General features: G+C 48.6%; 1 protein-coding gene across 3 annotated transcripts in view; it reads right to left on the reverse strand.

Moving 5' to 3' along the window:
• The window catches only part of PAK4 (p21 (RAC1) activated kinase 4), a 76,232-nt gene extending 62,554 nt beyond the window's left edge, over window positions 1-13,678 (reverse strand). Inside the window, exons 1-2 of one of the 3 annotated variants that reach the window (XM_048499309.1) lie at window positions 12,710-12,944; window positions 12,490-12,607 (exon numbers count right to left, since the gene is read on the reverse strand). Coding sequence is in view for 1 of the 3 variants with exons in the window: in XM_048499308.1 (XP_048355265.1) it covers window positions 9,653-9,668 (16 nt within the window). In the remaining 2 variants the exon portion in view is untranslated. Of the gene's footprint in view, window positions 1-9,652; window positions 9,676-12,489; window positions 12,608-12,709; window positions 12,945-13,486 lie in introns of those variants that run through there. The other 2 variants (XM_048499310.1, XM_048499308.1) reach the window with 2 other exon arrangements.
• Between the last annotated feature and the right edge of the window lie 379 nt (window positions 13,679-14,057).

Here is a 14,057-nt window from a genome sequence, read left to right on the forward strand (position 1 = left end):
ATGACGCCATCTGACGAGATATGGTTCCGGTTTTTATTATTATTATTGCGAATCAGTTTTTATGTTATGTTTTTAAGTTGTTTTATAATTGTTGTTCACCACCCTGAGCCCCTAGGGGGAGGGCGGTTTAGAAATCGAATAAATAAACAAACACACACACACACACACGCTAAGCATTACTAGAAACTGGACAGACGCTTGCAGGCAAATACTGAAAAAGTTTCCTGTAATATTTGTCTAATCCATTGGTGGTGCTGGTGGTAGGTACCCAGACTGCACAATTCTACCCCTACAGCTGGCCCCCGACACTTGAATCAGCTGCAGTCAGTTGCAGATCAGATTAAGTCCTAACAACAGGCCCGTGCAAAGCTGGTCACAGGCCCAGGCCAGATGAGAAATGGGGGGCCCTTTTCAAACAGCTCATTGCGTATTTTTGTAATCTGTCCTAAATACATATGATTTATGTATGGGCATATACATGTCTGTATATGATGTACTTAAGTTACAAGTAACACAACAGAATAAAATACTCTCTTCACAATACTCATGGCTACATAAGCCAAAAACCTCACAACAAATATTTAACTCCATTTGTAAAAGCCTTCAAAAATATCAATATTCCTAGTAGGGTGTTGTAGGTTTTCCGGTTTTCACTCTGCTTGGATGGACTACAGGAAATGACACTGCCAGATCCTCTGAAGATGCCAGCCACAGATGCAGGCGAAATGTCAGGAGAAAATGCTACTGGGACACGGTCATACAACCCAGAAAGCCCACAACACCCCAGTGATTCCGAACGTGAAAGCCTTTGACAACGCCTATCAATATTTCCCTTTGCCTCGACTGGAGAGAGTTGGCCCCCTCAAAACTGCAGGCCTTCTGGCCAGTAACCCAACAGGCCCACTTCCCCCACTTTTGGGGCCTGCCAGTCAAAGTGGGCCCTTCCCCAAGCACTGAAAATACTTGGTCATCAATTGCCTTCCTCTCTGCAATGCCCCTCAAGAGTACAGGGGAGACCCATGACCCTGCAAACACACGCAAGCACATGAGCGAGGACAGGGTCATCTGATCTCCAAACGCCTTCTTCTTTGTCACAGGTGGCCATTTTAGTCTCAAAGTATTTCCTCTTCTTCTGGCCATTTTCCGAGGGGAGGAGCTGGTACTGCCTAGTAGGGCACAAAAACACCTTTTGTCTGCGCGCCTCTGATCTTCTCAGTCCACCAGCCTGCCCACCTGGAAGGTTTGAGGCTGCTCACTCGGCAGCCAGAGACCCCTTTGCATGTGTTAATAGGCATGAATATAGACACCATCAGACCCTCCCATCTCAGGAAGGTGGTAACCCTACCCAATCGGAAATAGCAATCCAGCGAAACTGAGACTTTGGCCTTTCTGTTAGCTCAGTTTCACTTGGCAGAATTGCCAGTACTGGGAACAGAGTCTAAACCTATCAGACAACAGGCAGCAGCGGGGACTGGGGGAAGGGAGGGGTGTCGTAGGAGGAAGAGCTGTAGGAGTGTTGTAGGAGGAAGGTGCTCTGAGCTCTTGCAACAAAGAATACAAAGGGAAAAGATCCCAACATAGAGAACATTGGAACACTTACTGCCGAAGGCTTTCACGGCCGGAATCACTGGAGTGTTGTGGGGTCTCCGGGCTGTATGGCCATGTTCCAGTAGCATTTTCCCCTGATGCTTCACCTGCAGGTGAAACGTCAAGAGAAAATGCTACTGGAACATGGCCGTTCAGCTCAGAAACCCCACAACACTCCTTTAGAACATTTCCTTATTTTAAAAAATCTATTACAGGAAATTTTCTCCATGAAGAACAAATGTCAATTTCTAAAGGGGGACGAAGGTGTCAGCTCAACTATACTAAGAACGTATGCAACAATACAAAAATCAGGAATTTAGGGTGGGTACTAATATGTGCCCTGACCCAAATGGCCCAGGCCGGTCCAATCTCATCAGATCTCAGAGGCTAAGCAGGGTTTGCTCGGGTCAGTGCTTGGATGGGAGACCAAAGAAACAGGCACTGGCAAACCTCTTGCCTAGAAAACCCTGACGGATCACGATCTTTTATCTAATTCATTTATATTCCACCTTTCTCCCCAGTGGGAGCCAAAGCAGGTGACAGAATTCTCCTCTCCTCCATCTTATTCTCACAACAGCCCAGTGAGGTAGGTTGGGCTGAGAGAGCATAACTGGCCCTAAGTCATCCCACAAGGTTCCATGGCAGAGTGGCGATCCCTCAGTGGGTCTCCCAGATCCTAGCCCAACCACGACACACGTTGGCTGCGACTTGATGGAACTAACATGTACACCAAAGCGAAGTGGAGAGTATTATTTTGAGACAAAATCTCACAAAATCTAGTAGCCAGATTGAAGAAATATTTTTTAAAATAATCTTTCTTCAGCAACTTGATGCTGGATCCTATGGATGTGTCTCATTAATGGAAGAAGTTTCCTCTGATACACAGAGGCTTCTGGCTCCTTACAGAAAAGTAAGACTCCACCATAGGTGGAAGAAGTCTGCAGATCAAACCCCACAGGGTATGCAGGGAGTGGACAAGTCAAATGGGGAAGGGAATCATCCTAGCAGCCAGTGACCCCTGCCGCTGGTAGTTTTAGACATACCACACAGAGGGCAGAAGAATGTCATCAGAACCCCCTCTTACAATCTAAAAAAAGTAGCATCCAATTGCAATAGAGAGCTGGCATGATGTAGTAGGTAAAGTGTTAGACTAGGACCTGGGAAATCCTGGTCCGACCATGGAAGACTGTGCAAGTCACATTCATAGCCTGACCTACCTCACAGGATAGTTGGGAGGATAAAACAGAGAAGAGAATGATAAAAGGATCACAGAGTTGGAAGAGACCACAAGGGCCATCAATTTCAACCCCCTGCCATGCACAAAGACACAATCAAAGCACCCTTCACAGATGGACTGTTGAGGGGTGGTGGTACTGAAGTGGGGTTCAATCCCCAGATAGCAGAGTTGCACAACACACACTGGAACGCAGCAGGAACTGAGACGCACACAGAAATTCAGCTTCACAGAAGCGGTCCTACTTTATTCAGTTCACAGAGATGTTGCTCTCTCAGACAAAGTGATTCGCCAGGCAGTGCGAAGACAAGTGTCTCACAATGCAAAGCACAGTGCTGCCTTATATATAGTTCACTCACCAATCATAGTTCTCTTCCAATTAGTCCCAGAAAGAGGCTGTGCTCCTTCCAAATCTAACACACAGTTGACAATCTTCACAACTATTTAGTTATTTACGTCACTTTTCCATACATTCAACCTCTGTTAAAAGTCTCTAAAGAAGGAGACTCCACCACCCTTCAAGGCAGTGAATTCCACTGACAAACAGCCCTGACCGTCAGAAAGTTCTTCCCAATGTTTATGTAGAATCCCTTTCTGTCATAGTTTGAATCCATTACTCCTTGTCTTTGTCTCTGGAACAGCAGGAAACAAGCTTGCTTCATCTTCAATGTGACATCCCTTCAAATATTGAACCATGACCATCATGTCACCTTCATCCTTCTCTTTTCCAGACTAAACATACCTAGCTCCCTAAGTAGCTCCTCATAAGGCACAGAATCCAGACATTTTACAATTTTGATCGCCCTACTCTAAACCCATACCAGTTTCTCAATATCCTTCTTGAATTGCAGTGCCCAGAACTGGACACGGTATTCCAGGTGAGGTCTGACCAATACAGAACAGAGGGATATTATTACTTCCCTTGATCTAGACACTGGCCTTCAGTTGATGCAGCCCAGAATCGAATTGGCTTTCTTGGCTGTTGCATCACACTGCTGACTCTCATGTTCAGTTTGTGGTTCACTAAGGCTCCCAGATCCCTTTCACAAGTGCTGTTGTCAAGCCAGATGTCCCCACCCCTATATCTGTGTATTTCATTTTTTTCTGCCTAAGTGTAGTATCTTACATTTATCTCTGTTGAAATTGATTTTGTTAGTTTGGGCGAGATACAAATACAGCAAGCAAGTCTAGCTGGGTATGTCTGCAGGTCTTTTGTCCATCTGCTGGGGTGGGGGCGGGGGGGGGGTAAGAACCTTCTGTATCAAACAGTCTGTAGACATTAGGATTTTACAGCTGGAACGCAGCCACACAGAACAAACGAGGCTCTCCAGGACAAGAGTTTTCATCCTGAGAAGCACAAGCTGCTCTAAGCCCCAGACTCAGCTGAGCAAGGTGTTGGGGTCTTAAGGGTTTCTACATGCTAGGTTTTAATGAGCTGGGGGATCATAAGATTTCCTTGCTTCTGTTCCTGCTGGCAGCTTTCCCTTCTCCCAGCCTCTGGGCTGTGTTCACGCCTGCCAGCCCCACAGCAGACAGAAAGGGGTTAACAGAAACCAGGACCAGGGCCAATGAGGCAGCAGTTTTTGAAACAAAGGCAGCCAATCTAGCTCTGTGTTTGGTGAGTCAACATCAAGTGGAAAGGGGTGGGGGGTGGGACAACAAAGTAGACAGACATCTGATACAGGAACTGCCAAGCAAAAGGTTCACATTCTCAGCTGCACCCCCCACCCACTCACCCCCGCCCCACAACTCCACACCAGTGTAAACTGCCACTTACTGGACTCTGGACCAAAAACAAGCCTTCTTACCGCAGGCACACCAGAGAACTCCCCCCCCCCCCTTCTTTGCAAAAGGTCAGAGTACAGAAAACACATAATTTAACACACAATGTAAAAGTTACAAACACCCGTCCTATTTTTACAAAAGCGTTTCATTGACGACCAGCTTTCACTCATTCCCAGGTGGGACAACCAGCTATGGCGTGGCAATTAGAATGTCAGGCTAGGATCCAGGAGTCCCAAGTTTGAATCCCAGCTCTGCCGTGACCTTGGGCCAGTCGCACACCCTCGGGTGTGGTGAGCAGGGTTGCTGTGATAACACAGTGCAGTGGAGGAGAAGTGTGCCAGCCACCTTGGGTCCCCACTGGGGAGAAAGGCAGGCCATAAAGAAGTGAAAAATTTTTTTATTTATGGCCAAAATGGTGTCGGAAGAGAGAGCAGAGTGGGGAATTTTGGCATATATGGTCCTGTCAAATACAACTGGCCCTCCACTCTTCATTTATATTGTGTTTGGTGAGCAGTTTCTCTTGCCGCAAAAATACTTTCTAAAGGGATCTAACAGCGACATCAAAAAAGGGGAATTGAGTTTTTGGCCTGCTCAATCACTGCTTCTTCTGAGAGGGACTTTGGGGGCTGCTGTTTAGGGGGTCTCCTCCAATCATGACTTTTCTCAGCTCCAGCCCTGAATTAATGGAGGTTGGGAAAACTGGAATGCCCGAGACACTCGAGAGCCACACCTCCCATCTCCCCATCGAGGAGGAGGCACACCTTCCACAGCAGCATCTGTTGACCAGGGCAATAGCCCATTAACAACCATTAATCAGTCATGGCCAAGATGCTCCAAACAGCTAATCTTTACATTACCCTGAAGAAAATACACAAGGGAGGGAGCCTGTGAGGATTCACCCAGAAAGCCACAAGAAACAGTTTGCAATGTCACCCCAGGAGAACCTCCGTTCCTTGGCCCCATTCATTCAGCAGTGGATCAGGTTCTTTTGCAGACAGCACTTTGCCACGGCTGCAGCGGTCGCACCTGGGGATGGCCCCCCTCCCCCCTCCTCCTCCTAGGGAGGGACATCAATGGGATTTAGGGCAATAGAGCCCAGGCTGCAGAGCTGTCACTGTTTCCAGAAGAACTGCCCTTGTAATCTGAAGATAAGTTATAATTCCAAGAGATCTCCGGGTCCAACCTGCACCAGGCATCCCTTCATGTCTCGGAAAAGCATTCCCACCTGCCTGCCATCCTCTGCCTTCCCTAACTCCATAGAGGTGCCTTGGGTGGAAGCAGCCTGGTGGGAGGAAGAGCAGTCGCACCCACTTCCGACTTGCCCTGCTGGAGGGCAACCTGGTAGACCCCATTCTGCAACTGCTGCGCTGTGCTGTGCAGGGCATTAGGCACCAGCTGGGGTTTGGGTAAAATAAAACACCTCACTGAGGAGTAAGGGGGCGGAAGGCACCGAGTGACCACCCTCTTGGGCCAGCAACAAAGACCCCCTGTTCCCTGAAGGGGTGGGAGCCGGGCCCTGTTAGAGGCAGCGGGACTATGCCAGCTGTGAGGAGGCTTCTTCCAGAAGGTGCCTTCCCAGACTACCCTTAATCGGTTACAACCATCAGCTGCTGGTTCTGCCGCCCTTCAGCTGCAAGTGTAGGAAGGTTCTGGAAAAGCTGCAGGGGCAACACCATAAGAATGTGCCCAACAGGTCCCCTTGAACCCTCCATAGGAGCTGCCGTTTCAGTTTAGTTTCAGTTTTTTTACCCCTTCTGAAGAAAAAGAAAAAGAAGGAGCAGGAGCAGGAGTTTGGATTTATATCCCCCCTTTCTCTCCTGTAAGGACATTCAAAGGGGCTTACTATCTCCTTGCCCTACCCCTACCCCACAACAACACCTTGTGAGGTAGGTGGGGCTCAGGGAGCTCCAAAGAACTGTGACTGGCCCAAGGTCACCCAGCTGGCATGTATTGGATCACACAAGCTAATCTGGGCAGAATACTGGACTTCCAAGACCTGGAGTCCAAATGCTACTTAAGCAGGGGTCCAGGGTTGGAGTCCCACCTCCGGTTAGAGCAGGGGTCCCCAACGAGGTGCCTGTGGGAGGCATGATGCCCGTCAACAATTCCCGGGTGCAGGCCCAGCAAGTCCAGCAAGACTTCTGATTGGCTGTACTTTGAAGAGGTTGCTTTGGAAACTGTTGCCACCACAGCACAAGGATTGAAGAAAAGATGTAAAAGCCATTTTGTGACTGGCTCTGCCCCCTTTGGAAGCCATTTTGTGACAGTATCCACACTGTGCCAAAGGTTCCAAAGGGCAGAGAAACCCTATGTGAGAGGAAGACAACTCTGTGAGCAGAACCAGTGCACAGGATCTGATCTACACACAGCAGGACTTGGTCAATTACTTGCCTCATCTGTCCAAAAGGAGCTCTACCTCACAGGGCTGCTGTCAGAATGAACGAGACCAGGCCTCCAGCTAACTGAGTGTCTTTCAATACAAGTTCATCTTTAGGGGGCAGCTTCAAGCAGGGCTGAGTTTCCCCAAGTGCCACATTCCAGTCTAAGGATAACCTTGGTGACTCAGACAGACACTTGGGCCCTCTCCAGAGCGCACAGCTAAAGTCATGGCCACCACTATACAATCCCCACATTTTACTGCGACTACTCTCTGAGAGGCCGATGCTTCCAATAGCTGTTCCCAAGTTGGACGGGAGGAAACTGCCCCAGCATCACAGATATGGAGAACACCTGGCTGAATCAAAGTCTGGCAAGTTACGGGGGGGGGGGGGGGGGCTTTTACGAACTGCCACCTGGAAGAACAACAGCGCAGCAGCAGGTGGGCCTCAACAGCTGTCCAGATGCTGGTAACTAGGTGCATTTTGATGGATTTTGTGAGCCTCTCGTGGCTGTGGAAGGGGGCAAGGAAGAACTAACATATTTTAAATAATCTACTCTCTGAGGAAAACCTTCTTCCCAGCTGTACGTGTCTTTTACATTGTTTTAATTTAAACATCTCTCCCCTACACGCCACCACTGATGGTTCTTGAGACAGCTTTTCATATAAACAGGATGCCCGCAGGGAGCGTATGACAATGCAGCATTATGGTGTTCCACAAAGAATATTCCCACTGACGACAATCAAAGCAAGTTCATTTCAGCCATCAGGATGGTTTTGTGGAGGCAGAATTAAAGCGATCAATGTGCCGGGGGGGGGGGGGGGGGTTCAGCCACCACTGCCCACTCTGAGGAATGGTGACCACACAAACGGAGAACAAGCTCACAATACACATTGAGCTGCAAAGCTGTGAGAGGGAACGGGACAGCCAGCCTGCCTTGGGACCAGTGGATCTGAAGGACTGTCTTCTCTGATAGTTTTCTGCCTGGGAATTAAGAGCACAGGAAGACACATACACACACACACTGTCTTAACAATCAAAGGAGTTCAACAGGGGAACACAAGTTCTCACTTCAGTCTTCAGTCGCAACCCCACAGTTATAGAACATCCTGCCTAAGGAGGTGTGCCCGTGCCTTCGTTGTCAATCTTCAGGAGGCAGTTGAAGATGGTTTTATTGAGGACTACATTTGATTAAAACAGTTCAACACTGTGATTGTAAATTTTGGTTTTATGTACTTTGATGTGATTTATTTATGTATTTTATTTCAATGTTAAGCTGTGCTGAACTCTATAAGGTAGAAAGTGGGCTAATAAATGTTTTAAATAAAATAAGTATCAAAAGCAAGAAAAGCTGCCAAAGGCTTTCACGGCCAGACTCAACTGGTTGTGGTGGGTTTTCCGGGCTGTGTGGCCGTGGTCTGGTAGATCTTGTTCCTAACGTTTCACCTGCATCTGTGGCTGGCATCTTCAGAGGTGTCTCATAGAAAGAAGTGTGCTACAGCCTCTGAAGACGCCAGATGCAGGCGAAATGTTGGGAACAAGATATACCAGAACAAGATATACCACACAGCCCAGAAAGCCCACAACAACCACAAGAAAAGCTGCATTACAAGCCTATGAATTCCAAATTAATAACAAGTAACAACAAACTCTAACCCCTAGACTTGGTCACGCCATTAAAGCAATGTTAGAATACAAGGGCCTGCTGGGGGGGGGGGGGCGCTTCCCCCCTGCTGTTTGTTCTTGTGGGCCTCCCAAATTTAATTTAGTCTGTCCAGTTATTTTTCCACTTGCTACTGCTGCGCGGGCTTTCAGTTTTCATCTCTCCAAGACCCACTAATGGGGCAGATAAACTGAAATACTTGCTCAAAGCAGCTGGGTCAGATGGGGTGGCTGTTTGCAGAGTCAGGCACAGCTGGGGGACCCAGAAGCAAACTTCAGCCAAGGGAGACCAGTCAAATGCAGCCTGCAGGAGCACCATCCTCTCTCAGACACGACTTCCCCTCCAAATGCCCTTTGGTGCTGCTGCCATTCATTCAAAGGGGCTTAATGCAGGGATGTCAAACTCACTTATTGCGAGGGCTGGATATGACGTAAATATGGCTTGGCCTGGCTGGGCTCCAGGGTTAGGTGGCTTGTCTTGGCTGGTCCCAGAACAGCACTGTAGAGGACCTTGAGAGGACTTATCAGGTCTGTGAGCCAGCTAAGGCAACTCCCCCCACCCAAGTCACTCTATGTTCTATACCCAGTGGTGGGGTTCAGCCGGTTCACACCACTTCGGCAGAACCGGTTGTTAAAATGGTGCTTGTAAACAACCAATTGTTAAATTATTTTAAACCACCACCAGAAACTGTTGTTAAATCCCACCACTGCGTATACCACAAAGACTGGCTTGACAACACAGGATCCGGAAGTGGACATTAGTAAGAATCCTGATTGCCACAGCCAGGAAATTGAAGACCAACCCCCCGCCCCCCGATAGTGAGGGCAGTATGACAGAGAAGCAGTTAAAAAGAAACCCAGAAAGGTGGGACAAGCAGCACCCCCAAAGATCCTACCCAGACCTTCTCTTCCCTCTGGAATCCAGAGTAAAATTCTGCTGAAGAGAGAGAGGGGGACAGTTTGGAGCAATACTGAACAGGGAAGCAATCTGAAGGCTGGGACGTACCTCCTTCTCTGAGCATGCTCAGGTTTCCAAGAAGCTAATGCCTCCTAAGATACCAAAGTAGTAGTAGTGGTGGTGGTGGTGGTGGTGGTGGTGGTGGTGGTGGTGGTGGAGGAGGAGGAGGAGGAGGAGGAGGAGGAGGAGAAGGAGAAGGAAGAGTAGTAGTAGTAGTAGTTTGGATTTACACCCCACCTTTTTCTCCTGTTCAGGAGACTCAAGGTGGCTTACAAGCTCCTTTCCCTTCCTCTCCCCACAACAGACAACTTGTGAGGTAGGTGGGGCTGAGAGAGTTCCAAAGAACTGTGACTAACCCAAGGTCACCCAGCAGGAATGTAGGAGTGTGGAAACACATCTAGTTCACTAAACGGAGGTGGAGGGGTGGGGAATCAAACCTGGTTCTCCAGATTAGAATCCATCTGCCATTAACCACTATACCACGCTGGCTTCCCCACACAACTGCTTGGGGGGAGGTGCTTTGCAGTCTACCATTTCAACGGTGCATTCCACTTGCAAACCTTTTTATGGATGATACTGTACCTGAATTCAATTGCTTTAAACCTACTAGACCATCTTAGTCATCATTAAGTGTGTGTAGTGACCAGATTGATGGGTGAGGGAGGAGGGTTGCTTGCCCCAATGCCACCTAGTATAAGACACTCACAGCATCACAGTATTTAATTTGACTGCAAAAGATCCAGAGTCAAAACACCGTTAGCTGAGGGTACCAAATTATTCAGGATGCTGAAATTCCCAGAGATCACAAAGTGGCAGGCAACTGGCAAATGGATTTCAGTGTAAAACCAAACGCATTGGGGTAGAAAACACACACACCCCTCCCTCAATATCACACGTATACAGATGGGATCTGTACTGGCAGCCAGGAAAGGCATCTTGGGGTCTTGCCAGCTCTCGGGCCAAAAGCTGGGACTGGACAGAGCTTGAGCCAGGACAGTAGCTATTGACAAAGACAGCTTTGGGGGGGAGGGGGTGGGAGTGCCTACGGATCACTTCAAGTTGATTGGGGCCAAATGCAGACCTCTCAGCCATTGAACCAGCAATGGCAGCCAGGTTCTCCAAGAAGATCTCTTTCATCAGCTGCTGGAGCTGGAGCTACTTTTCCTTCTGAAAAGTAAGATGGGTACACAAAGCTGTCTCTGGAATCTCTCTCACACAGGCTGCCTTGGGAGCTGCTCCCAGCCTGAGCAAGCCGGCCTCATCAACTTCTTGCTTCAAACAAGGATGGCTGAAATAGTCTGCCTCAACCCCACCAAAGAACTAAGTGGAACACAGAGTGGCTCTGCTCCAAGGAGAACTTTAGTGCTGGTGGGTGAACTTACACACTCACTCCATACCCAGTTGCAGGGCCAGGTGCCTCGTGATTTCCTAGCAACTGGGGGGGATGGGGGGGACCGGACTGACGATTGGGTACAGGCATCAAACAGCAATCAGCATGCATGCATGAGCACACACACACACACAAAGCAGCTGTCTGCTGAGAGAGAGCAGGAGATCAGAAGCTCTGGGAGATGCAAACAGGCCTGACCAATTTAGCAGCATTCACTCAGCCAAAGAGCTTGACAGATCTTCACAGGGAGGTGGGGACAAAAGGGAGTACTAGGAAAACAGGCATGCCAGGAATGCAGGCAGGTCCCACACCAGAGTCTTCAGGCATCCCACCTAGAGCCTGAGAACAGTGGCTGTACGCCCACTGCCTCATCACAGAGTTGAAGAGAACGCTTGTCCAGGGAGGAAAAACCAAGTGAGAGCCCCCACCCAGCCACTGAAACACTGAGCCTTGCGGTCCCTTCCAGCTCTATGATTGTATGACTTGTAAGTCATCTTCAAAACTAAGATCATGAGAGCAATATAAAGACATTTAATACATACTGCAAAAGCAGAGGATCAGGCCAGTGTTTGGGTAACAAACCACAAAGAAGCTCTCTCTATGCCTCGTGCTGTTTAGTCCCCTCAGCCCTGGGGCCAGGGATTCTGGAACTGGAGTGAGCTGCAGCAGGCAGGGGCAGAGTGGCCGAAGCGGGTTCTTGGGTGTTGCAAGCAGGTCACTCCGGCCCTAGAATCCCTGGCCCGACAACTGAGGGGACTCCCAGAAACAGCACAAGGTATAGCAGAAAGGTCTGTCGCAAGAAGGGGATAGTGTAGCCCCCTCCTGAATCCCCACCCCAAACCCTCTCACACCCACGCTTCCTTCCAATAGCAGAAATCTGTTGGCTACAAGCCCTAATAAATAAACAGCACTTGAAGGATCCTTCAAATATCAAACCTCTCAAGCCACTGAAAGCAAATGAAGGCCCTTGGAGGGTCCTTGGTCACAAGCTTCACTTCTTGTTTCATGGGAGCTCTCAGGTGCCCAATGACAGACTCAAATGTCCCAGGGTTTGCAGCAGCCACATTCCAGCCAGCAAGCACTATTTGGTGCTAATTAAGCTGCAAACTGATTATGCAAGACCCTTAATTAGTCTTTTATTTTGTTTACCACAATTACCTCTCTGCTAAGCAAGTGTGTGGGAGGGCAGAAAAGAACATCAGGCAGACTTTGCAGTGGGTCTCTCAATTTGTGGGACTTCAGGATTCCACAGGAAGCTCCTGCCTCTTTCAGAAGATGAGGCCCCTCAGGTGAGAAGGACCCAGGCCCTCCCAAGGGACAGCCAAATGTCTGCCTACCACAAACAGCAGTGGGCACTGGCACCACTCCGTTTCCACCTCTAAACCAGAGGCACAGACACAGTGACAGAGCTTTGTACCCTGCCCTGTAACATCGGAACCAAATTGCAGCAGCCAAGATTCAAGGCAAGACTGCCTAATTTTTAGATCCAACTCACCTGGATCTTTTGCTCATTTCCAAACCGTGTTGCTCTTTCTCACTTCCTGCTGTTATTACCAAGATTTATTTTCTCACCACACCTCTCCTTTCCAGGGCACTTCATCTTGCAGCAACAGCTATAATACAAGCCACTCATAATGAGAGTCATTTCCAGCCAATTCTCCCCTATTAAAATCACTCCTGCCAACTGCCTGGTCCTATTCACTCTAAGTACTTACAAGTTCCCTCTTATTTTCTCCTCCTCCAAGGCATTTTTTGCTTATTTGCCTTGTTAACAAGGTCTCCCCAGAGCACCCATTGCTTCAAACAGCTCCAGCATTCCAAACTCTAATTGCCTTTCAAGGTCACAATGTAAACCACCCAATCAGAGCCACTGAAAATGTTCAGGAATGCATAGCTGTCTTCAGACAACACGACAAACCTGTTCATTTGTGACCAGCAAGAATGCAGCTTATTTTTGTGCTCGTGCATCCCGCTCTCTCCTCCCAAGAACACGGCGGCGTGGAGGCAAAGCTGAAAGAGGCCGGGCTTGGGAAGCCTTCAGACTCCAGTTTGCTGCGGCAGTGCAATCCAGCAGCTGGGCAAACTGGAGTTGGTCTCCTCCCTTCAAGGGGAATTCTAAACTAGGATTAAACCACAATTGACAGTCTTACTCTGTGAGAGAGAAAGCTCCCATTTACTCAGACGTATGAGTCCAGGTGTTTTAGCAAGTTGACTGAAGCTTTTCCAAGTTAAGAAGTTTTCAAACACACTCCATGTACACAGGGAGGAAGAAGAGCACCAGCAGGCAAAGAAGATGCATTTCTACCACTCAAGAAGAGGTTTGTCACAGCATCCGAATGCAGTCAAGCTCTGGGTTGGGTGATTATGAAAGTAGAAACTGTGTCTGAAATTTCTACTTGTTGGCTACATTAACAACTCGTGGTATTACATATACCAGCATTTTCCAACCACGGATGTCACCAGCTTATGCAGCAAATTCAAGTCAACACCACCTGCCTGGCCCTTCCACTCCAGCAGACACACATCTTTGCCGAGCGCCTTGTCCCAGTGACTGGACCCCGCTTTTCTCCTCCTACGTCAGCGTCAAATAATCTGTTTAGCAAGCGGACAGATTACTGCACCTCTTCTGTCACTCTGTATCATGGTGATGGAGCAAAACACAGACTGCTCATTCCATCGTAGGCCTGTGTGAGTACACCACACACACACACACACACACGAGAGAGAGAGAGAGAGAGAGTTGAGAGAAAATGTTGGTGGTAAGTTTAAGTTGGTGGTAAGTGGATAAATTTTTTTGAGAGGGATCTGAAAGAGAAAGAGGTGGTTGGCCTAGGAAAAGAAACTAAAAACACCATCCAGGCCTAGCAGAATCTTCCAAGAGACCATCACAAGGTCAGCGAATGCCGAAAGAGAGGACTAAGTTTTCCTTCAGAAAACCTCCTTCAGCCCACATGCCTGGCCCCAAGGATTCTTCCCACTGCAGCTTGCCCAGGAAATGCCCCGGGGGCACCCAGAAACAGCCACTGCAAGGAGAGCCCAGAGCAGAAAAGGTTGTTCCAAGGC

The sequence above is a fragment of the Sphaerodactylus townsendi genome, linkage group LG06, assembly GCF_021028975.2.
Source record: "Sphaerodactylus townsendi isolate TG3544 linkage group LG06, MPM_Stown_v2.3, whole genome shotgun sequence".
NCBI lineage: Eukaryota > Metazoa > Chordata > Lepidosauria > Squamata > Sphaerodactylidae > Sphaerodactylus > Sphaerodactylus townsendi.